At 37.5% G+C, this 25,735-nt stretch overlaps 1 protein-coding gene across 2 annotated transcripts in view; it reads left to right on the plus strand.

Moving 5' to 3' along the window:
• CDKL5 (cyclin dependent kinase like 5) overlaps positions 1-25,735 on the plus strand; it is a 130,778-nt gene that overhangs the window by 79,644 nt on the left and 25,399 nt on the right. For both annotated transcript variants that reach the window (XM_059493898.1, XM_059493899.1), the window contains exons 6-12: positions 1,756-1,876; positions 3,000-3,059; positions 8,403-8,493; positions 12,637-12,826; positions 16,310-16,390; positions 20,712-20,872; positions 23,106-24,129. In XM_059493898.1, coding sequence (XP_059349881.1) covers positions 1,756-1,876; positions 3,000-3,059; positions 8,403-8,493; positions 12,637-12,826; positions 16,310-16,390; positions 20,712-20,872; positions 23,106-24,129 — 1,728 coding nt within the window. The remainder of the gene's footprint in view (positions 1-1,755; positions 1,877-2,999; positions 3,060-8,402; positions 8,494-12,636; positions 12,827-16,309; positions 16,391-20,711; positions 20,873-23,105; positions 24,130-25,735) is intronic.

Genomic DNA, 25,735 nt, shown 5'->3' on the forward strand with positions numbered 1-25,735 from the left:
ATCTGATAAGGGGTATATATTAAAAAACTGGTTAAGATCAGTAAAAACACCAGGCTGCAATATCTATCATCATCTACATCAGAATAAAATAATTTTGTAATAAAGATAGGCACCATGTCTGGTTTGTACATAATGTCATTTCTGTATTAATGTTCACCTTTCTTTTCAGTTAAACTTTGAAATAAATAAACATTTCTTATTTTCAGGTATCTTAAGTATTGTCACCCATAGTTTCTTTGAAGACCAGGATGTTTCTGAATTCTTTGGATGAGGGAAAAGTAGAAAGAATTAAATAAAATGTGGTAGAGTAGACTAATCTTTTGTTTAACTGGTAATGAGCACTATGTGTCCTTCAGGGCATGTTAACTCTGCAATACTGAAATCCAGATTACTTAAATTCACATTTAGTCTAATCTCCTTTGTTCATCATCCCCTTAGTTAATGTCTTCATGTAGGATTATATCTTCCTGTGTTGATGCTATTATTTTGTTTTTTATTTGTAACACTAACTTCTTGACTTACTTATCCAGATCCACAGCCTTCTGTGTGGACAAGAATCTAACTAAAATCAATATGGTTTCTTAACAGAAAATTCCTTCCCTCAGATTTGAAGTGTGTTTGTAAGAAAACTCATGCTCAAGCACATACGTTCCCGTATTTACTCCCAAACTGCAAAACTTAGAAATATTTTCAAATATCATCAAAATCTCTACTGTTCATTAAAACATCTTTCAAGAGAAACCTCAAAAATTTTACTTTACAGCTAAAGAAAATGTTTGTCAAAGACAAGGTAAATTTACTTTTAATGAAAAATCTACAAATGCTCAAATCCATAATTAAATGAGTTGTGCAAGGCAGTATAGCCAAAATACTCTTATTTCAGTGTTCAGTAAATAAGACTTTTTTTCCCCTCTCTTCAAGTGGACTGCTGCTGCCCATTATTATTTCAGAAATCAGCATACAAACTTCATTGTACTTCTAATTGTGCAAAATTAGAGACAACTGTTAACATAATGGGAATCTAAGTGTTCTTTTTCAAAGAGAAAATGTACTAGTATAAACAGTAAGTTTATTTTCTTTCCTATTTATATCCACAAAATAGTTGGCCATAGTTGCTGTAGTGCCAAGATGTCCAAGATCACCACAACTGATCTGTAGTCATAGGATACTCCCTAGGTTTCTATTTATGCCCCTGTGAGGCATTTTTATATCTGTTACTTCATTTGCAGTGAGATGCTTGTGTTGTTTTACATCCATCCTTATGCAGATACAGTTGGTGGTTCATGGTGGCCCTGCATGGTGTCAAAGTGGCAGAATTAACCTAATGAAGAGAGCAGTGTGTTAAACCATTGTTGAATATTTACAAAATGCTTTGATTTGATAAACTTTTTGTATGGCCTCACACCTGACCTGGTGTTTCTGTTTAAGCAATGTTTTGTAACTCAATGACTCTTCAGGTGTTTCAGGAAAAGTGGTTTGCTGGCAGTCTTTTAAGGACTTATGGCATATTTGTGGTTCACCTTTTAGGATTATTGTCTTCCTTTTAGGATTATTGTCTTCCCAACTGTTTTCTCCAGAATGAAAACAACTAGTAGAATGCTTATGATTAAAATTCACTCCCTGAATGTTAAACTACTGGTTTTCCATAGCTGAGCTCTTTAGCCCAAATATGTTGCTTCAAGAAGGCTGAAAGCATGTTATCTTCCAGCAGCTAGAGTCTAGCTCTTTTAAATGATGTGTCTTTTAAATGTTTAGAATATGCTTGAATTGCTAGAAGAAATGCCAAATGGAGTGCCACCAGAAAAAGTGAAAAGCTACATCTACCAGCTGATTAAAGCAATTCATTGGTGCCATAAGAATGATATTGTTCATAGAGGTAAGTGTGTACTTCTCCACATGGAATAAGGCTCTTTCTAGAGGGAAACATCTTACAGCTTGAAGTAATTTGCATTTACCATAAATATAAGTAATTGCTTTCTATCAACAGAAAAAAAAATGTAAATTTGGCTGGGTCTTAAGTCTGCTGCATGGCTCCAGATCATTTTAAAATGAAATTCATCTACATTCAAAGTTTGCTGTCCACTGTCTTTGGGAAGTGATAAGGACAGCATACTGAAACTGCAGGAACAGACAGTGTCTAAGAAAAAGGATTTCTTTTAAACGTTTCATGGCAATCAGTCATTTCACTTTTGAATCTAATAATAGAATGTTAGAAGAAAAATAACCTAAAAATAAAGTCTTGTTTTACTTCTTGAGGCAGTTCCTCCCAGCTCCCTTGACTTTCAGCTCTGTATATTTACTTTCTCCCTAAGCTTCAAGCACTTAAGAGTACACATCTTGATGAATTACTTCATCTAGTTTTATGTACTTTATCCTGATTCAATAAAATTGTATTTTGCTTTGTGACTTTGCAAGAGTAACATTTTTAATTAGTATTTCCAATAAGATAAAATCCTCTCATAGTGTGCTTTTTATATTTAAGACCAGCATGATTCTGAAAATAGTTTTAAAGTGTAATTTGAAAAATGTACCATATGTATAATAGAGGAATGAAAAAGGGCTTACAACTGGGCAAGACAGTTTTTCTAAAGAAATTACAATTGCAAGATCAAATGATCATTATAACTGAAAATGTTGAGCACAACATGCTTAATATTTTAGTGGTTAACTGGATAGTTGAATATCAGTCCTTTCTTTTATTAGTTTGCAATATGAAAGATGGGTATTGGTTTTCTGCCCAGGAATATCTGTAAGCACATTTTATCTTTCCATATTTTGTTGGGAAACACTTTAGAAGACTTCAAAAGGCAGAAATTAATTCTGCCTGTTCACAAACTGAATTGCTGGGAGCTGTTTCAGCAGTTGCTCTTGTAATGCTTCATTTATGATTGCATGAATATCTCTAAATAAGTTATAATGAAATAATATTTGTTGACAAAGTCCAAAATTGAGAGAAGTTAATAGCTTTTTTTCTCTTTCCACCCACTCTGATACTTCAGATATCAAGCCAGAGAATCTCTTAATAAGCCACAATGATGTTCTGAAGCTGTGTGACTTTGGTAAGTTTGGAAGATACCTGTTACTTACCCTTTTAAAGAAAATCTCTTGCAGTGCAGTTTTGCCTTATTTTGTAAGAGTTCTGCAGTATGTACTGTTTAAAAGTCTTCCAGCAGTCAAAATTGATTACTGTTTCAAGTTTGGGGCTAGTATTTTAATTTGAAAGAATTCTGGTCTTAATTTGCATACCCTGTGAAATACCTGTGTTAACATGTCTATAGAAACACTGCATTTCTCCCTTCCTGTATTAGACAAGGTTTCTGCTTTTGACATTGCTGAGGCTCAGCTGAGAGAAGCACAGATGATGAGCTGATCAGGAGGCTGGCAAAACTATAGGTTTATCTGGCCTGTGTATTAAAAGAAAAGATAATTATTACTTGTTTAGTAAAGACACAGTACACTTGTACTTTCCGTGTATTTTTTGAACCATTAGCTTTTGTGGAATGTTATGTGTGCATTTATAGATTCTTTTGTTACCTTAACTAAGGAATCACATGTCCAGCTGTGATTAATGACAGAATGACTGGAGGTCAGAGTCAGAGCTGTACATGTTGGGTTAACTTTGATGTTTTCTGACCTACCAATGCCTGTTTAATGTCAGCTGTAAGGCTTTGAAAAATCATCACCCAAGTACAAGGCGAACTTTGCCCACGTGAGTAATCCAAGAAGACAACAGGGCAGAATGTTCCAACAATCTGTATTTTTATTCTGAAAAGCCTACAGTTTGGCTTGGTAAATAAAAGCCAATTCCATAGTGTTTCCTCAAGGGCACTTTTCAGTAAGAACAGTTTAAAAGCTGTCATTTCAAACCTCTGCAATTTGGAATGAAAAGAAGAGCCACTAACAAAATAAATGAAAATAGTTCTTAAGGAAGACAAGAAAGGTGTTTGTCATTTGCAGTGCTGCTTATTTCTTTTAATCCTGAAGGCATTTTTGCTTAAACACTCAGAAACAATAACCATTCTAGGAAAAACCTTAGAATATTTATATAAGTCCATGTAAGTTCTTTGCATTCAGTGCCATTTATTCTGCAGTGCAAGGTACTGCACAGCTCTGACAGAACATCAGGATACTCTTGTGTGGTGCTCTTGGTGCCTTTGCCTTTCTGGCACCCACAGGCCTCCTGTCTGCACAGCTGTGGTTGCCCTCCCTCACCTTACACTGATTATCAGGGTGTCACCCCTGCCAAGCAAACCCCTCTGAGGGACCAACCCACTGCCCTGTGCAGAGCTGAACAACCAGCACAGGCTGTGCCCTGCACAGTGCATGCCCAGTCTGGGCTAACCTCAGCACAAGCCAGTGGGAGTAAGGAGCAGGAGTGGGTCTTTGTGGGAGCTGTATACCCCACACCCTCCCTCCCTCCTTTTTTTTGGGTGAGGGATGGCCCTGCTTGTAGATAATGCCATTAGAGTTGTCACATGGCATCAGCTGACAGATCTCTGCATGGGAACTTGTGTCAGCATCCACTGTGCAGCAGAATTGCAGGAAAATAAAAAGCCAGACAAATGGTATGCTTATGTTTTGGACGTCAGTTTTTGCAGATAGAGGTGGTGTGATTTCTGCCAGCAGTGGTGCTCTCTGTGGTCTGTTGGCTTTCTGTGTGCTCCAGCCACGTTCTCTCTGCTGCTGGAAAAGATGTGCAGTCACAGTGTACTCAGAGTGATCAGCATAATATCAAGGCAGGAAAACTGTTACAGGTATTTCTGTGGTTCTTAATGTGCTTGTGGGTTAGTTTTAATTTTAATTGGCCTTTCAGGTTTAGTTGAATTTAAAATTCTGAGGAACTCTTGTAAGATGGAATCAGTTTTAATTTTTTAGTGTTATTACTAATTGACATAATTGCTAGTAGGTTAAGCTATTACTGTAAAGTACATGTCAGAATGCTGTTAACCACAAGTGTTTCCTGAACGTGCAGAGATTAGGATATAAGGATTTGCCTTGTAGCATGTTATGATATCCTGTCTGACTACCTTGCTCGATTCATGTTTTGGAACACGGGTACAATGTCACATTCCTCATGTGATTACAAATGCAAAGAAAAGAATAATGCATCCCTTTGCAATAGCCCACTGGACAAAACCAGTTTGAACAGAAAAGATCATAAATTTTTAATGAGATAATTCTTCATAATCTTTGTGCCATGTGTTCTGTACATACCGTGCTAAATAAAATTGAGATTGGTTGTTGTGTTTGCCTGGACACATGTTGTGTGGGTGTCATTTCTGCCAATAGAAGTGGAAAAAGAGAACAGTACAAAGTGCTGATTACAGGAGATGCATCTGACTGTTGGAAATAATTCAGTTTTCTGACTAGTGTGTTTTGCTTTTTCAACACCAGGCCTTCAAAATTGCTTGTTTTAGCAACCTCTTAATTTCTCTATGGTGTGTAAGCATAGAAATCGTGAAACAAGGGACTGGAAAAGACCTCAAGAAATCCTCTAGTTTTTCCACCTACTCAAAGAAAGGATTAAGAATGTCTGTGTCATTCTTGACAGGTGTTTGCTTAGTATATTCTTAAAATTCTGAATAATAGAGGTTCCCTAGTGTTCCTAGGCATCTATTAAAGTACTTAGATGTCATTAAGATTAGAATGCTTTACCTTGTATCTAACTTAAATGTACCTTGTTACTCTGTAAGAAAGTGACAACCTCCTCCTTTTTTTTCTTACATCTTTTTTCTTGACATCTCTCCTACCATGTTCTGAGTTGTTTAAAGTCCTTTCCTGAAATTTCTGATCTTGCTTTTTTCTTTCTGCAGCATGATGCCTTTGCAAATGCTATTGATTTCATAGTTGCTCTCACCCAAATCTCCTCCTATCTTCATCTTCTAATCTGTTCTTGCTTGCTGTTTAGAGTTGATCTAATCTCCCTAGCTTCCTTCTCTTATTTCTACATTCCTGATACCTCAGCACAATTTGGAAGATGGAAAAATAAGCAAACTCCATCATAACCAGAAATAATTGTTCCCATAGAAAGATGTGTTTTCCTGAACTGTTAGTTCTGTCCATCATCTCTCTGCATGGTGTCATGGGGTCAGGGCAGATTTAATCTGAAAAGGCGTCACACAACAGTAAAGAGGTGACACTGAAGCTCACAGTTATAACTTTGCTTTCTGTCTTGCCATCATCTTGCCACATCAAATCCATGCAGCACCTGGCCTGTAAAGTTAGGGGTTGATTTTTCAGGCCACATTAGCTGTTTCTGGACATAATAGCTCCTGTCTGTGACCAAGTTCAAATGGACTGGCCTGGAAGGAGGAGGATGAAACTTTCACCTGTTTATTCTTCTGATGCACAGGAGCTCATGTGCTACCAGATTCATGTGTAACATCAACACATATATTTATTTCTATTATGTTACAACTTTTTTCCTTTCTTCCCCTCCCCCTTTCAGCCTGGGGTTTCTCACATTTTGACTGTCCCATTTCTTCGGTGTAGCTCCTGATTATCTTCCTTCTGTTCTTTGAACACATGAATGAAAGATTTTCCACTGCCAAGATTAATCAGTAGCTTGTAATTTGAAACAGAAATGGGGCTGCCTAAGCAGTTCTAAATGTAGTAATATTTCAAAATTCAATCAATCCCCATGTTAGAAGTTAAAAAAATCCGTTCCACCTTTTCTGCAGTGGCACCAGTTATGTTCATTGGACTTTCTGGGAACAGATATGAATTCTTATGTTTGAATAGCTTTGAAATATCCATTCCTCATCATATTCATCCCATCTTTTACTTTACTAACACTTGAAGTGAGAGGTATCTTGCAAAAAGTAACAGCTGTAACCTATGTCATTAACAAATTTATAATTGTTTTCTATGGTCCACTAGTCTAATAATAATAATAATCTGCATCCAAATTTTTACTTCATCTTGTAGTAAATTAGTATTCCACAGGGGTGAGTAGAATTGGGCTTCTTCATGCTCAGCTTTGCACTTTCAGAATACTAAAAGCAATTTTAAAACTTTTTAAATTACAACCTTACAGAACATAGCTGAATGGAAAAGGCAATTTTGGCAGCTTCTGCAGAGGAACTCAGATATAAAGAAAAACATGTATTGCATTTAAGTAGCACTTACTGAGTCAGTAAATAAAGTTATGCCTTATTCTTCTGCACCACTTCGGAATTTTTACTATTCCTTCATTGATCATGCAATAATGAAAAGATTTACAGTGATTTCACTGAAGGGAAAATTTGAACTGTGTTTTACTGCCACATCCCAATAAGAAAGCATCTTGGAAATGCTGCTTCTGCATTTCCGTCCCAGAAGTTTGTCTCATTTTGAGCTTTAGTGAGGAGCTGACACATGTGGAGGCTTGCTGCTGAGATCTGTCTGTCTGTCTCACCTAATTGTTAATAATTTATTTGAAAACAGTAAGACTTGATACTTGTTGAAAATTGTGCCAATATCTGTCCTGGAGTACTTCTACATTAAAAATTCAGTAACATTATTGTAGTGCTTGGCAGACTTTTAATGAATGGAGGAGAATGAAAATAAAAGTTCAAATTATTCCTACAAATGGATTTTCCAGACACTTGTCTGTCAGCCAGGGGTCATAACTGTACACCTTAGGACAGTAGGGAAGTTTTGGTACAATTGCAAATAAGTATATGTTTTAATTTTTTTTTTAAATTCTTAACAAAATTATGTGGATAAAGAAGTAATTTGGACATTCTTTCTGATCCTAATTCATGAAGAATCTTGTTGTGAATATGATATTAAAGCAGTTGGGAAGCCAAAACATGTGGAGTGAGCCAAGTGCAGATATAAACAGTATTGCTGGTTTTCCTAGACTCCTGCATTTTGCAGTTTTGAGGAGATGATAATTTTCCTTGCCAACCCCAGGAGGGAATGTCCTTAGATGAGAATAATATGTCATTTTTTGATCAGTTTAAAAAATCAAAGACAGTAGTAGTTAGGATCAATGACCAGAAGAGTGTAGTACACAAGCATGTGTAATGTTTCTGAATTTATGAATCTTCTTCTGCAAACAGCACCTCAGTGAAATTTAGTGTAATATTTCAATAGCTGACATGGCATACTGACAGTTAACTTTTATCAGTCTGTTTTGATTACATAATATCATACAGAGTAATGGCAAAACCCCACTGACTTGTGAGATAGCACACAAGTAAGGGAGTCAATAAAGCAGACATGCTGACTTTCACTGTTGTATCAATAAAAGCTTGCATTTCAGTAGACAAGCAGTTGTTGGAGACATCATTCTGCAGCAGGGGTTGTAAACAATTTGCTTCTATATAAATAACATGACCTCTTCCTGCCAAAATCAGTTTTGATACAGATATTGTTTTTAAAATGGGATACAATCTTTCTCACTGTCTCTCTGACAGGCTTTGCTCGGAACCTCTCTGAAGGAAGCAATGCTAACTATACAGAATATGTGGCTACCAGATGGTACCGCTCACCTGAACTCCTGCTTGGGTAAGAACACTTTGAGAGCTGCCATAATAAACCTCTACTGATTTTATAGGGGTTTTCAGCACCTTTTGTAAGCTTTGCCTGTGGAGAACTGAGTTTGATTTAAAGGCAAGGTTTCAAGAGCTTCCAGATTTTCATTAATTTTTGTTTATTTCCAGTAAGTCAGTATGAATCATCGACATATTGACCTGTCTTGAGATAAACAGTGTTTAACTGATCTAAATATTAAGCTGAATTATAAAAGATGTACTTTCAGCTCCTGCACCCCATCTCCAGCTCTTTCAGAAGAGGATTCCATGGTAGTGCTCTAGCCTGGAATGTTCCATCAGCCCTGTGGGAACATCACATAGCAATGGCAGTACAGCTTTCACAATGCAACATTCCTTGTTATCTTCATCCTTTGTGTCAGAACTATATTAGGAAGAAATTTTTTTTGCTCAGAGGTGGTGAGGCTCTGAACAGGTTGCCTAGAGAAGCTGTGGGTGCCCCATCCCTGGCAGTGTCAAGGCCAGGCTGGATGGGGCTCTGAGCATCCTGATCTAGTGGAAGGTGTCCCTGCCCAGGTGAGGGGGATTGGAATGGAATGATCTTCAAATGCCCCTTCCAACCTAAAACTTTCTATGATTCTGTGCTGTGATTTTCATTTGTAGTTACCCTTTGCCAGCCCTGCTGAAGTCACTCAAAAAGGAAGGTGCTAGCTTTTTACTAGTTAGGAAGAATTTATTGAAGGATGCTGTATTAGTCATTTTAATAAAGCACTGAGAAGTTACCATTGCATTGACTGCAGAAGTATTAGTCACATGAGTAGCCAGAAAATTTAGTATTGCTCCTTTATTCATCCGTAAAATGAACATTTTACTATCTCACAAGGTAAAACAGATTTTGAGATACTAAATGAACAAATTCAAGGGCAAAGAAAGAGGAAAAATTGGAGATCTGTGATATGTGATCTTCCCATTACAGTCAAGTTAAACAGAGCATTAATTTAAACTACATGAATGCTCTCCTAGAATACAATTGCAATATACAGTGCATGTGTATTTATATATACATATTCTTAAAACAAGGAACTGTTAGCCACAGGATGACTCAAAACATTTCTGGTCACTCCTAAAAGTCTTTAAGCACCATGTTAAGTGCTCCTGGGAAACAAGACTTTGTTGGAACATTTGATTAACACTGAGCTAGATATTTTTTGAACAGGTGAATAATGAAGTAATAATTACTCTGTCAATAAAGTCATCCCAGTGTTCCCAGAGCTGTGCTAATCTTAATCAAATTTGTTGGCAGTTGTTTTCTTATGTGCATAATAGTATGTTAAAGTTGCTATTAAAAAACTCTAAGCTCAAATTTTCACTTTTTGGAGAAAACAGTAAAGCTTCTAGTGAAGTGTGTATGTACATTTATAAGTATAAATAAACAACTTGGAAAAATAGCATAAATTTTGACCTTTTTAGATTTTTTTCTGTCTCTAGTAGTAATGAGGATTTAGGAGGAAAGACATGAAAAGCTTGACAGACATAGTATTAGTCTGACCTGCATTTTCTGAAACTGTTTTGTTGGCAGAGGAAATTTAGCACGAATTATGTCTGTTTGTAGTTGACCAAATCTGTTTGATTAGCTTGTAGAGAAAGGGAGGGGATTTTTGTATTTAATGTTTCAATTGTGCTGGTGTATGTTTTTAAAACCAAGTTTTTCTGGCAAAGTGATGCCTGTTTCTTGGCAATCCTGTTCTATTTCCCATGCATTCATCTTTCCCATTCCCCCTTTCCTTACATTTACCACATTTTTATAAGCATCTAATATTCAGAAGTCTTCACGGGTTTATTAACTACATTCAGTTTAACAAATACAGTTTTACTTTTTCAATTTTGAAAATGTGTCCCCGAGAGGTTTCTGTTTAGTGATAACATTCAAGACTTAAATTTCAGGAGACGAAAGAAATTGCCCCATAATTATTCACAGAACATCTAAAATCTACTCATTTTGGAGAGCCTCAGGTAACTGCTGTTAGTGGAGTACTCTGTACCCTTTGATGACAAAATATTGCTAAAAGCCAGTAGATTTTAAAGCATTCTAAATTACTGGATGAAAACATGTTTTGGAGAATCTAATAAGTGCAGGCATAGACTGTAGTGCTTCTCAGGTATGGTCTGTCTGTGCTATAGGAGTTATTTTCATTTTTCCAGCCATGTCACTCTTGCATTTTTTTGTCTGCTGTGATCTGACCAGGCTGATCCTGACAATCAGCAGAAAAAAAGTCTCGAGTTTGCCTTTTCAAATAACAACGTTGCAGGTTGTGCTGCCTTAAGAAATGGCTGTTTTCTGATTTGTTAGTTTGACTACAGACTAATAGTGAAAAGTTCTTAACTGTAGTTCAGCTTCCTTTGTTCTTGAGAGCAAGGAAAGTTAATGGTCCATGCCTCAAAGGAGTTTTAGCCCATCCCTCATTTGTAACCCCAGCTTGTTCTACACTACCCCAGTCTACAGCAACCTTTTCCCCATTTCACATTTTAGTGGAGAAAACTGTGTATTAAAGGAGTTGCAAACAAAGATGTGTTTTTGTCATAATAAAAGGGGAAGATTTTTATCTGTACTCTCACTGTTTTGCCTGCAGAGCCTTGGCTTTGAAGTCCATTTTTTGCCTGTGTTGCCTTGTACACTAAGACAAGCTGGGCCTTACTTTGAGTCATTCTGACCTGGTGGGTGGGTTGGACTAGCAGCACCCTAGAAGGGTCAAACACTGAGTCTCAGCAAATCCACAGGGAGCCACTGTGCAGGATTATGAACCCCAAACAAATAATGAGCCCCACTGAGCAGTATTGGTACATGAGAATTGTGACATGGTCTGCGTTGCCTCTGGTGGTTCTTTGTTGCAGTCTCTTCCAGTGGGGCACAGTTTTCATTTTGGGATGGTTGTTGTGAGAGGAGTACAGTGTCTCATGGCACATTCTCTAAGGCAAGTGGTTCTTGAAGTTTTGGTGCCTTACTTCAGCCTTCTCAGCTGCCACAGAGTCCTGCAGCTGTTTCACTTGGGCTATTGTCCAGCTAGAAATGCTTTCTCACCTTCACCTAAAGGGTTTACTGTTCCTCTGTCCAAGTGTCCTCCCCACAAGTGGAGTAAATAATCATGAGTAATCAATGGGGAAGAGTCAAACTAATTTTTTTTTATGTTTTTCTCTAAACGTCATAATCAGCAATATAAGGAAGGAGCAAAGGACACAGATTTAGGATAGGATTTGTCACCTGCAACTCTTGGTGCTGTCTTATTCCAGAAGAAGACAAGCCAGCTGTAACTTAAATCTCTTGAAACAGAGTTTGAGTTACTGGATTACAAGTTTCAAAAAGAGGAGACACAGTGAAATATGTTTTCAGTTCAATCTTTGTTCCAGATTTTTAATTTATATGCCTTTTTTTTGACATGAAAAGCATTCCCCAGTCATTTTGTTGAAAATCTAAACATTTGAAAGACATTATTGGAATAATATGGATGTTTACAAATTTTTTTTTATGAATTCAGCAAGCAATAATTTGAGTGTATAAAAAAGAGCTTTCCCCAAACCCCAGCCTGTGGCTTTGCTCCCAAACAGGAATTATTTTATGATGCTTTCATTCCTTCCTCACTTGTTTTTCTATCAAATAGTTTTCAGGAGAACTCTGTTTTCTCCCTAATTAAAATTTTTGTGTATAAATGCTGAAATAAAGATTTCTTATAATTTCTCTTTTCCCAGTGGCCAGACCCAGGATGCCCATCCACCTATTAAGCACAATCAAACAAGAGATGTAGTGCAGGAACAGAGTGCAGGCATGAGCTCTAGAGAGAAGGGAAGTTAGCGGTAGTTTAACTGTGAGTGGAGAATGCTTTGTAGTCAAAAAGATTATTCTTGTATATAAGATTTTTCAAAAAGAACAAGGTCCCTGGGGGCACTTGAGAATCCATCTCCTGCCTTTTCAAGCAGTGATAGATACATCAGGAAATCTGGGGCAGAAACAGAGGGCTTGATTTTTGAGGTAGTTTCTTAAAATCAAAGTTTGTTTTTCTGCGTTGTGAGGGGGAGTGCCATGGGGACTATGGCCAACGGATTGAAGCAGCTCAGTGAGCAGGCAGTGGCAGTGGGTGACAAACATTTTCTTTTGGCTTGGCAGAGCCCCGTATGGCAAGGCTGTGGATATGTGGTCTGTAGGCTGCATCCTGGGGGAGCTGAGCGACGGGCAGCCGCTGTTCCCTGGCGAGAGTGAGATTGACCAGCTCTTCACCATTCAGAAGGTGCTGGGCCCGCTGCCAGCCGAGCAGATGAAGCTCTTCTACAGCAACCCACGCTTCCACGGCTTGCGGGTAGGGGAAAGCTTTGTTCTTTTTTCTTGTTTTTCTTATTTACTTGTGTGAGTTGCTGCAAAGGTTCTTTACATTTACATTGTGCGTTATCTGCTGCCTACGTTTCTGGGTAAGTATAGGATGTAGAGATTATAAGGCATTCATAAGTCAAAGCAAAATTCTGATTACACCAGAAGTGAGTATTGTAAGTACATTTGTTTTCTTTTTAAAAGTTGTTTAAAGATTTTCTTTCATTTCTTTGATATTTTTGGCTTGCAGTTTACCTCTTATACCCAATCTAACATTGCCCAGCCAGGTTTGCACTGGAAAGTTTAGTGGCAAAGCTCTGTAATGTTGTCATTATGGTGCAGGAGTTCTGTTGTCATTACATTACAAGGGTTCCATATTGCTAGAATATCGTACCTCCTTGATGTTTCTCGTAGGCAGCTCCTCCAGGCACTGACTCTTCCTTGTCCTCACAGCAGCAACTGACTCCAGCTCCCCTCAACCAACCAATCCACTCTTTTATAACACTCTCCTTATTGGCTACAGCTGTGGCCTGTTAACATCAGGCCTGCTCCTAATCCTTTATAATTAACCCAGCTGCAAGTCTTTAGGGGGTAAGATTACTTTCTATACTACCTTTATTTACTAATATTCTATCCCCCTACTGTGTAAGATCAGGATGTGGAAAATTCAAGACTGCTGTCTATAACTGCTGTCTAGTTTGTTGGGAAAATCGGAGCTGCAGATGCTGCTATCATGGCAGAAGAGCTTTCTGCCTTTTGACTTACATTCCTGGAGAGTTTATGTAAGTCTCTTGAGTAAAAAAGCTCTTCCTACTGGCAGCATTGTTCTCTTCAAGGATTTGCCAGTATAATATAATGACAGAGACCCACTAGTGTGAAGTTCTACCCAAGCTGGGATATGCAATATGGCAAAATACCAGTATCAATAAATAAGTAATAGCTCTGTTACTTTTAACAGTACCTGGTCAGTGATTGTACTCATGTTTCCTCATAATTCAGTTTTGGTTGTCCTTTCTTTATTGGTGAATGTTGCTTGGAAAGGTGAGTTTATGATCTTGGTAATATTCTGAAATCAGTAGTGTAAATCATACAAAGAGACATATGAAGGTTTTAGGAGACCTGATCTGTGCTAAAGACTCAAGATTTGAGTTTTACACTGAGATAGAGAAAACGTGAGAATGTGAAAGGGAAGGAATGGGGACCTAGTTCTCTTAAAGCATGTTCAAAGTTGCCAAAAATTTGTTTTAGCTCACAGTGATAAGAAAAGAGTTGGCTTAAGGTGTTAGGGTATTTATTTTAGGTATAAGAATAACTAATTCTGAAGAGATTTTGTTGAAGTTTGTAGACCCTTCAAGAGTGGAGGGTTTAAAAAAATTATTAGACAAGCATTTCTTCCAAGGTCCTGTTTGAATTTCATCCTGTTTAAAACAGTGGGTTGGATGGTGTTTTTGTATGAGAAATTTATAACCCCTTCTCAGGAAAACAATGTTTTAAAAATTGTAAGCAAAATAAATTATTGCCTCTTCAACACCATTTTACAGCATTTCTGATTGTGCAGTGTAATCTTGTTTGTACAAATGCTCTGTGATGTCTTAAGATGAAATATCTTTGTTTTGTAGCTTTAAAATACAATAATTCAAGAAGACAGCACAGACTAATGTGATTAGCACAAGGTTCAGAGTTATGAGTCTCTGTTCTCATCCTGGATCAGTGGTTTAGTGCTTGGCCTCAGACATGTTCCTGCCTTCTTAGTCCCATCTGTAAAGTCAGGATACTGCTGATGTGGACAGGAACACATGGCTCCTCATAGAGAGCACTTTTTAGAATTGAATTAAAGTCTGAATAATGGCTTAAATATTAAAAAAACCTACCATTTTTTTAATATTATATGCATTAGTTAATTAGTGGGAAAAAATTATCCTGTCCTATAAGACAGCCTTAAAAGTACATTTTTTTCTGAATGTAGCTCAATTTTCTGAATGTAGTGCTTATAGTGAAAGATTTCCTGTTGCAGAGCAGATAGTAGGTATGCTGTTTATTACTTACATATTGGTAAGCCAATTATTTCTTACAAGCTGGATTTGGTGCTGGATATTCTCAAGATAGAAACTGGCCCAGGATGTGAAATTTTTTGTCCATATGCTTAGACTTCGTGAATTTCTACATTACCCTAAGTGAATACTACCATATTTTAAAATAGGATTTTAAAAAATTCTCTTCAAACACTCCAGCATGGATCCAAATGCACATTTGCAAACTTGTCTTTTCTTTCTACTCATACCTTCCATACATAAACACAGTTTTCCTTGCTCCTGAGGTTTAGGGAGTATTTAGTGATCTCTCTTCAATTCTTTTGAGGAGGAAAACATCCAGGGTATGTTGAAGACATAAGGAAGTAAAATAATATGGGATCAGAAACTACCAATAGGCTCATGACTTTACAGAAAAGTGTGAGTGGCAATGTAGGGCTATAAATATTTGTTCCACCAATAAGTTACATGAAGAATGTGAACAATTACAGTGACAAGCCCCTGGTGGTTTGCATGGCTTTGGCACATTTTCCTGTTTCCCTGATCATTATAGATATAAAAGCTTCTTTATGATTGTCACTCCACAGGAAGACACAAACATTTTACAATTTGGTTTAGGTTAAAATTGGAGGAAGCGTGAAAGCCTTGTTTTACCTAAGCCACTGTTGAGGCTCAATATAGCAGACTTGAACTTTAAAAAATTCTCAATTATTGGTAAACCACTTCAAAATAAAGCAAAGTCAAAAGAAAAATACAGAGACTATTTAGGAATAAAAGCATTCAAACTAATGTTCTTCTGTTTTTCTTCAAAGTTCACAAGATGTAATTTATGAAAAGTAACACTAGTACAACTAATGGATGCCCCCAGCAGTGTGCACTGCTTCTCACGGTGTTGCCAGCAGCATGACCACAGCAGTAACCCTGAAACTCAAATCCTTGAGCTTTTGCCTTTTTTCACTAAAAATACTCGGAAATTGTTCGTTAATCTTTAGTATTATGTTAATGTTTTGTATTATTTAGTAATGTTTAGTTTAATGTTTAGTATTATTAATGAATAGTAATGTATTTGCACTCTCAAATTATCTTTGAGCCATTGCTAAGCTTTTTTTAAAATAAATATGTTACTTATGTTAGTTCTGAATCTGTTTTAAACTTCCTGTAAATCATAGTGCCACAAAAAAAAAAAAAATAGGTTGATTATTTCTCATTTGAGAATGATTTCTTGGCTGCCCTAACAATCAAGAATACTTTCTTTGGTTGACTAGATGCTTACCACACATCTAGAGTTATTTGTTTCACTATAATATTTTATAGTTTTCATAAACAACTAAATTTTTCAGTGCTTAGGATTCCCATTAATTACATGTCTTGATTAACTAGTTTCTATTTTTTAAGCATTTTATTCATTCATTACCTTGTTTTCATTTACAATGTATTTTTTACAGTTTCCAGCAGTCAATCATCCACAGTCTTTAGAGAGAAGATACTTGGGAATTTTAAGTGGTGTATTGCTTGATCTTATGAAGGTAGGAAAATGTCTTTTTTTCTGTCTGTGATATGTAGGAATATATATAAGTCACTTTTTACCTTTTTTCTTACATAATGCATCTTAGAAGGACTTTGGGACCTCCCTTTTTGGGATATTTTAATTCCACCATTGTTTGTGGTAAGGCTTGGTATTTCCTAGGAATCAGGAAAATATCCCTTGCAAATGCCAGGAGAGTCTGTTCAATATTAACTGATTTGATAAGGAATATGTAGCCAGACAAAGCATCACCACCATCCTTTTTAGGGTTGTGCATCCACACTGACATCCATGCACTGACTGCTGGAGTGTGATCATATTTAGATACATCCACAGAGTATTGGGCTGCCCTGAGTTGTTTTCCATTTGTTGTTGGGTAAGTGTGAGGATGTGGACAGTTGTCAAAAACAAAGTCGATACACCGGAGTTCTGGATTTTTATCCAAAATCTTTAATCTGCTTGCTGTCACCTGTACATGGTGTATATGTTAGTTGACTCTTCAGTCTGTTTTGGAACAAGTCAGCTAGTTACACATGGCCAAACTAGGTTATGGTCCTCAGAGTTCTTTTTATGTGGGATCAGGAGAAGCTCATTCCCCACAAAAACATTGGGCTTTGCATTTGTGCTGTGTTCCTAGTATGGAACACGTGTGGTTGTCCTTACTACTGTACTATAAAATTACTCCCATGGTAAGCTGCAGTACAACCCTCACATCATTTCATCCCCAGTGAGCTGAAGAAAGAAGTCATGGTATCCAAAATTAGGTTTATAATCATAGAACCGCCGAAGAATTAAAGGCAATATGGGACACACATGAAGTGTGGATATGGCTAATCAACTCTGAATGAATTGTGTGATCCCAAACCCCTCTGCGCCAGTTGTCTTGGAAAACAAAGATGCTTTGGGAAATACTTGGGTGTTTACTTGCTTTTAGTAGTATTGCTGTAGCCAGCAGAAATCCACCAAATTTGCTCTACTCTTCTTCAACACAGCCAGTTCAAATCCCTTTGATCTCCTTGCCTTATGAAGAGAGTCAGCATGGCTTTTATCTTGTTTCAAGGAGTCTGCAATATGATACACTCCAGTGCATATAATTACTTGTTTTGGTATTATACTTTCTCCTCTATTTTCTGATTCACAGAAACTTTTTTTCATAGTTAGTGTAGCTCAAGATCTGGTAGTTTATATTGCAGAACAGAAATGTCAAGATCAGTCTTAAGACCATTGTAATATTTACTGAGGGAGGGTTTATTTTCATTTTATCCTAAGTTTTATGTAATATTTTAGTGTCTTTTAGGTTCTTTTGTTATGATTTAAAATTTGCAAAGTTGTGAAACGAAGCACTTGAGTTTTAGGGAAGCACAGGTTTCCAAGTAATTTCATTCTTTTCATCTTTCCTGTTGATGTTTCTGCCTACAAGGTGAGAAAGGTCAGCAATTCTGTAGAGGGGATATTTTGTGTTTGATCTGCATTTCTTCATTCAGGAATCGGAGCCTTGTTAAGCATGTGCAGACGCCTACACGAGAGAACAGAAGGGACTTGTGGTTAAGTTACATGTTGCAAATGCTGCACATACTTTGTTGTGTGCCTGTCTCTTCTGCAGACAAGGGACAGTCTGACACATGTCCACACTTGTTGTGCTCCTCATTATCTGCACTCCCAGGGACCTCAGGTCAGATTACTAGATTATTGAATAACTCACACTTCAACTCATGCCAGCTGAAGTAGGGAGTTATTAACATATATCTATTTAGAGAGCATTTCTGGACTAGATTAATGATGAGGCACCAATTTGCCCTTGTTGCTTTGTTGCTGCTCCAGTCCTCTGTTCTCCTTCACAAGCCATGCTGGTTTGCAAGCATTAGGGAGTTAGGAACTGGTTTTGCATGTTATGACTTGGGAATAAAAGACATTGAGACTCTCTTCTTTATATCATCTGCCATTCAATTGTCTCTGCCATTCAGCACCAGACATGCATTTCCTCTGAGCTGTTTGCTAAAGAGAACACTTGTAGAACCCTTTCTTTTTACCCTTGGTTTTCTTCACTTGCCTTAGCTGGACTTTAGAGTGGCCTAACCTTTATGCTAATACACTGCTTTTATAGTCCATCTTTGTATCCTGTCCATCACTCTGGTTCTCACCCACTCCCTGTTTTGCATTTTTGTTTATTAGGAAATTCCCTGTTTAGCCATCCTGAACCTCTGAAAAAGATTGTGGTCTTCTGTACAGTAAGATGTTTTGTTCCTGAACTCAGATATAAATTTTCCATAAAAATCAATGGCTATCCTGTACATCTTTCCTCTTATGGTAGTTTTTCAGGAGATTATGCCTGGTAATTCCTTCTAGAAAATGGAATTTGCTTTCCTGAAGTCCCGGGTCTTATCTCTGATGTTTACCTTCCCACCTCTTCTTTCAGTCCTATCTGTAATGATCTCATGGGTGCTACAGCTCAGTGTCTTCTCTGATCAGATTTCTCACCAGTACTTTACTGCTGTTGAGCAGCAGCTCCAGTAAACTGAAGTCCCCTCCTTGGCTAATTTGCCTCTCCAGCAGCTGCACTAGGAAGTTTCCACCAATTCTAGAAATCTCCAGGAGCATGTACACAGGCTGGGTGTCAGGGTAGCTGAAGTCTGCTCTGAGGATGAGGATCTGTGACCAGAAGGCTTTTTTTCGTTGTTATAGAGAGTTTTCCTCTTCATCACCTTCATGCTCTTCAATGCATTGCTGGTAACAAACTCCCATCATAATGTACCAAATGTTGCTTTCCCTTCTAATCCCAACTAGAGATTGTCCATGGATAAACCTTTTGTTCCATGCTGACATTGGATATGATCCAGGAAGCCAATTTTATGGAGTGTCACTCTTCTCCCTGTCCATCCCCTTCCATCTGAGACCAGTTGTACCCATCAGTGACCATGCCTCAGCCATGAGCCCTGTCCCACTACTTCTCTGTGATTCCAGGCAGATTCCCAGCCTTGTGATAACCTATGGACTTCCAGTTCTCCTTGCCTGTCATCCAGCCTGTGTAATGTAGGCATTTGAGAGAAGCCTCTGGACACCCTCTCTCCTGCGGGGGAATGTGGGAATCACATGTGGCCTCCTCCTCATGTTTGTTCAGCCTTTTGAGCCACTGTAGTGATGAGCACCAGAAAAAAAGGGGGAAAGAAGTTGGTAATCATTGAGTACAGTGTGTGAGAAGGGAAAGGTGCTGCATACTGTATGGCCAAACTGCATAGGAATCTGCTCACTTGCTTTGTTTCCTGAGCATTTGCCATTTTGAAGTACAGAGATCCTGTGAAGGGAAAGCCAGTTTGTGGTTGAGTGGCTGAATATGGTGTTAATGCAGTGTGTGTGTGTGTGTGTGTGTGTGTTTATGCATGTGTATGCATAGACACACATTGATTTCTCCTCTCTTAAATACATACAACCCTTAAGAAGTGGCTGGTTTTTTTACTAAATAGCCATTCAAACTTTTAACCTTGCTAACAGTCATGCATGTTTGAATATTCCAGTGTAAACTCTGTATTGCTCTTTTCCTGCAAGAAACCTTTCAAACTTCCCAAAAATACTCAAGGCCCTGTTTTCAAGTTTTGTGATTAAATATTTTCTACGTGTCAGGAAGTGTCTTTATTTAGAATCACAACTGATCTAACAGAATTATAAGGCAAGTGTTATTCTGAATGTATTGTAAACAATTTAGAGAATTCTTTGAAAATATGGGTGGACTTGAACTCTAAAAGCTAAAAACAGAACTCTTTTATTTGTGTATTTTTAAAAATACTAAATGTTAAAATAATGTTTGTTTTTGCATAAGAATGTTCCCATATAGTTGTTTTGTTTGTCTGTAAAGCCTGTTTCATTGCAGCATTTTATTACTGGTAAACTTAATGTTTTTGATTCCAAACAATGTTGTAAGGTTTATCCTGAAAAATACGTTTAAAATAAAAATATTTAAAACGTATATAGATAGATATAAAACATATTTTAAAAGTTTTAGATATCTTTGTATTTTAAACATACTATCACATATGTGTGCATAAAATTATATACATATAACACATATGGTGTTATATAAATAAACACATATGTGTTTATTTTGTATCATATGTAGTTTAATGCATCATGAAATTATTCTAGCAGTGATATCTAATCACAGAGACTCTGGAGATTAAAAAGCTACCCAGTAATGTTCTTTATTTTGTTGTGTTTTTTTTTTGTTTCGGTTTGGTTTGGGTTTGGTTTTTTGTTCTGGTTTCTGGGGGTTTTTTTGCTAATGTAAATACAGATACTAACATTTAAACTTTGGCATTTGTTTTTCAAAGAACTTACTGAAGTTAGATCCAGCAGATAGATATTTGACAGAACAATGTTTGAACCACCCTTCGTTTCAAACCCAAAGACTCTTGGATCGCTGTGGAAGTTCACCTTCACGGTCAGCTAAGAGAAAACCCTACCATGGAGACAGCAACACTTTATCTAACAGGTAAATGTAGTCTTGTCACTGTTACCACTGACATTTGCTCTGCCAGTGAGTGAGTTGTTGTCCTGCTCACACACAGCATCACCTACAAGAAAAGTGGTTGTTTGGCAGCTTAGGCACACTGAGATATGTGTGCTGTTCTGTGTTGCCTCACTGAGTAAAGGAAGCAGATGTAGTATTTACAGCTACATAAGCTGAAATTTTTGCTTACTTTCTGCATCAGGCTGCATGTGTCTTTTAAAAAAAGAGAGAGACAATGTTGAAGCCATTTCTGTGTATGACAAAGAAAAACAATTGGCTGATCCACCTTAAAAAAATGTTAGCCTTTTTCTTGAACAATAGGAATTTTGTGGCTTGGAAGATGCCCAAGATTCCAAAGGAATGCTCTTTTCTTTGGAATGCTACCATAGCTGTATATGTGCAAATCTGTCCAAGATTTTGATGTTTAAAAGCTAAAGTTCACACAGATTTGTAGCAGCTAAATGTCCTGAAAATTGTGCACATTGATCACATTCCAAATTGGAGATGAACAGAATTTTTTTGCAGTTGCAGTTGTGGATTGTGTCTAGTCTATTTTACCTCAGACTCATAGCAGGATATGCTTGCTCAGTGACTCCCTTGCTGGACCCACATAGCTTGAGAGAAGCCACTTAATTTTCATACCTCAATGAGCCAGGTTTACTGCTGGATGAAATACTTCAGTACAAAAAGCTTCTTGGTATTGCTCTGATAAATGTGTTCATAAAGGTCACTCTCTGAAGTATGCAGAATATTTTAATATTCTATATGCAGGCTTTTAATCTTGGCCATGTTTTTCTTTAGCTTATCCTGTGAGATTAAAAAAAATTGCTCCTCTATTTTAAGACTCGGGATGACATTCACAATCTATGCTTTTTCAAAGATAGACACCAAAAAGTTTTAGCTGCCTTTACAGATGCTTAGAGTAGAAGTTTTACCATTAGACATATGGCAGCAGAAGGAAAGACCTACATCCACTGGAAACTTGTTCAAAAGTCTTGCCTAGTGAAAATACTAGGTTCCTCTATCTCTAAAATTTTGAAAAATACACTTGCTGTTAACAGGAAAATATTTTAAACTGCCATTAAAATTGCTTAAGTTTTAGGATCTGTAATGAAATAGATTATGAGATCACTGCAAGTGGTTAATACAAAAATCCTAGGTATAAAACCAGCCAGCATTATCCAATTATAATTAACAAAAGGATCAACAAAGGTACAGTGAGCTCTCATTTCAACCCTAGGTAATATATCTGAGTTACATCATGGATTTGTTACAGAAATAAGTTAATTGCTTATAGCCTGCCTAGGTCCATCAAAGCAAACAAGCACAGCTCCAGCACTGTTCAGTCTTGGCTATTGCAGTGCCTGCCTAAATCCAGAAGCTGAACTGTTTTAATGCCAGAAAACCCGAGATAATAAATCCTGCTCAAAAAAAATCAGTCTTGGGTATTGCAGAGCCAACTCATATCTCAGTCCTGTAGTCCCAACCCAGAAGAGCTAGGAAGGAGAGGATAAGGACACAACCAAGTAGCTCTGCACCAAGTCAGTCTGGTTGCAGAGCCTTTCAGCTGCAGCTTTGGAATGAGTTAATGTACCAAAAACTGGGATAGTGCCAAGTTCCACAAAAGCTGTCTTCCTGTGGTAGACCTGGTTTTGGGTTTGGTGTTCCAGGGCTAGCTCAGGCTCACTCCATCTGAACAATAACCTCTTTTCCCCTCCTTTCCTCTCCCCTCCTCCTCCAAACCAGGAATGCGCAAGATAGCCTGGAGCATTGATTGTATCAGGGCTTTTTGACAGTGCTGACATACATGATTGTTCTACCTTCCTTTGATATGCCAGGTGTATTTAAGATTTTTTCGATTGATATGCAGCTAATTTTTATAATGTAATGCTTCACTTAGCAATGTACTCACATCATACACACATGCATAAATGTGCAAATATATATTGGAATTTCTGTTATTAGATTTGATATCTTCAGGGGTTTTGTCAGCAAAATCATTAACCAAAGCACAGTTTGCCATCAGATTATAACCAGAAACAACTATGTACGAACACTTGCAAATCTGTTATTTTAGTGAACCTTCTCGTGCCTTAGTTGGCAATATTTGATCTTGGTTTTAAATGGCAACTGAAATGGGTCTACTTTTTTGAAGTTATTAATACATGAATAAGTAATCTGATATATTAATGCTTCTTTATGCATTTTAATATAGAAATCAAGCCAGCAAAAGTTCTGCTTTGCAGTCACATCACAGATCAAACAGCAAGGATATGCCACTAGGGGCTGGTGGGCCAAGAGAAGAGGGGCTTCCAGCAAATGAAAGCTTTTTAAATGGAAACCTTCCTGGACCTGCCCCTAGCCCAATGCACGCAAAAAAACCAAGCAACACACCTGGATCTGGCAACAAGGATATAGCCAATAATAACATGCCACATTTGCTCAGCCCAAAGGAACCAAAGGGAAAAACAGAGTTTGATTTTAATGTGGACACCAAAAGTTCTGATGGTTCAGGCACCAAGTACCTGAAGTCTAACACCAGATCTCAGCAGAACCGGCACTCCTTTATGGAAACCTCTCAGAGCAAAACGGGGACGCTGCAGCCTGGCGACAAGCACAGTCGCCACAGCTACATCGACACCATCCCTCAGTCCTCTAAGAGTCCCTCCTATCGGACAAAGTCCAAGAGCCATGGAGTTCTGACAGACTCTAAATCTGTGGGCAACCTTTCTGAGGCCAGGGCCCAAGCTGCAGAACCAAACACCAGTAGGTATTTTCCATCCAGCTGTATGGACCTGAACTCTCCTACGAGCCCGAGCGCTCCCCGGCACAGCGATAACAGAACTATGCTCAGTCCGTCGGCCAGGAACAACCGCAGCGAGGGCACCCTGGACACTCGAAGGCCACCGACCAGACACTCCAAAACAATGGAGGAGTTAAAACTGCCAGATCACATGGATGGAAGCCATTCCCACTCTCTGTCTGCTCCACATGAATCTTTTTCCTATGGTCTAGGTTATACCAGTCCTTTTTCTTCCCAGCAGCGCCCTCATAGACACTCTATGTATGTGAGCCGGGACAGAGTGAGGTCAAAGGGCTCAGAGGGTGGCTTAAGCGTAGGGCAAGGGATGGCAGCCAGAGCAAACAGCCTGCAACTGTTATCTCCACAGGTGCAGCATAAGTCACTCACCAGGTCTGTTGGCTCATCACGAGAAGACTGTACAGAAGATTCTAATAGGGTTAGTCCAAAATATTGCCTCTTATTTGAGGGCTTACCTTTCTCTTTTTAACTCATGTGGGGCAGTGGCCTGCTTTCTGTCTTCTGTTTGTTTCTTTGCAGTTATTAATTTATTTGTCCTGTACTATATGGGGATTTTGTTAAGGGCTTTTTTTCAGAAGGGCTAAATATTTCAAGGTACTTTGAAAAAATGGGCTATGAATACCATTATCTTAAAGTATTGAAATGTGAGAATGGAAAAATCATCTCCAAAGTTAAAATTTCATTAGTTGTTTTTAGTCCTTGGTTACATGGTCTGATGTCATTTTTAGTGTATAATTTTGTTAATTATCTTTCTCATTTGTGGTTTTATTTAGCTTTTCTATATGTATTTCTGTTACAAATGCTAATGTTAATTTTTGAAGCCAGTGATTCATTCAGGTATAGCAGGACATTATGGCTGAAATACCCTAATTTACTAGAGAAATATCAAAGCTTGCAATATTTATTTAGATTGGTATGATAAATAACTGGTGTAATCTAGAGATTTCATGTTGTAGTGCCACTGGTAAATTGACTCCTCACAGTGGTTATTGTCAGTGGATACCTGGTTGTGTTTTCCTGTGAGCATTAATTACAGAGTAGAGGACAGGCTGGTTCTGGTGTTGATTTACATTTGTTACACAACACTTCTGAATTATCTCATGTTTTACACATCAGATATGTAAAGAGGATTGTATTTATTCTCAGAGCTTTAAATTTCTCTATTAACAAAATGGTGCAGAGACAAATACAAAAATGAGTGTTTGTTTCTCTATGCCTACACCTGTGATAAACTGACTTGTAAGGAGAGAGCATCTAGTTCAGATTTGTTGAACAACTGAAGAAAGTCCAAGACCTGCAAATAATATTTAAGGTCCAAAGATTATGGTTTACTATGAGAAACTAAAATACTCTGCCCACTTAGTAGTTAATCTAAGAAATATGTGTAGCTGACCTAATAGGGGTCTACAAGTACCATAAAAAGAAGAGTTTCAGGTAGTGGTTGTCTCCTCATCCAGCAGAGAAAAAACAACATAATATGTTTTTTCATCCGTTGCACATCTCCTCCATTCAAGTTTATGAGTATTCAAACATGAGAAAAAAATCAAAATAAAAGTGCAGATGAATAATAATTTTAAAAAGCTACCTAGAAGGGATTACAGAAGCTCCATTTCAAAAACAGTTTTTTCCTATGTACTTATTTTTATCTCTCTCATTTCAGTCAAATTAAATGTTACTTATTTTTCAGGACATTATTTGGAAGGGCAGTAATATCAGTGTTTCAGTTTTTGATAATAAAAGGTCACACTGTCTTGTATTCTTCAGTTCATTTTCTGCATTATGCAGCAGATAGTAATTTGAAGTAATTTTAATTTTATTTTGTACTATTTAGAGGCCAGTTGTTTTTATTGGATCATTCTTTGTCATTGAAAATGGGTTGACAGATTTTTAATTAGAAAAATATATGTGTATTGTAATGCTTATGTTTTTGTTCATTTTCATTTGCTTTGGAAAGTCTGTTCATTCAAGATAAAGAATTTTATCCCTTATGGACAGTATTTTTAAAACTTCAGCCCTCACTTAGT

The sequence above is a fragment of the Ammospiza nelsoni genome, chromosome 2 (genome assembly GCF_027579445.1).
Source record: "Ammospiza nelsoni isolate bAmmNel1 chromosome 2, bAmmNel1.pri, whole genome shotgun sequence".
NCBI classification, from domain to species: Eukaryota; Metazoa; Chordata; class Aves; order Passeriformes; family Passerellidae; genus Ammospiza; species Ammospiza nelsoni.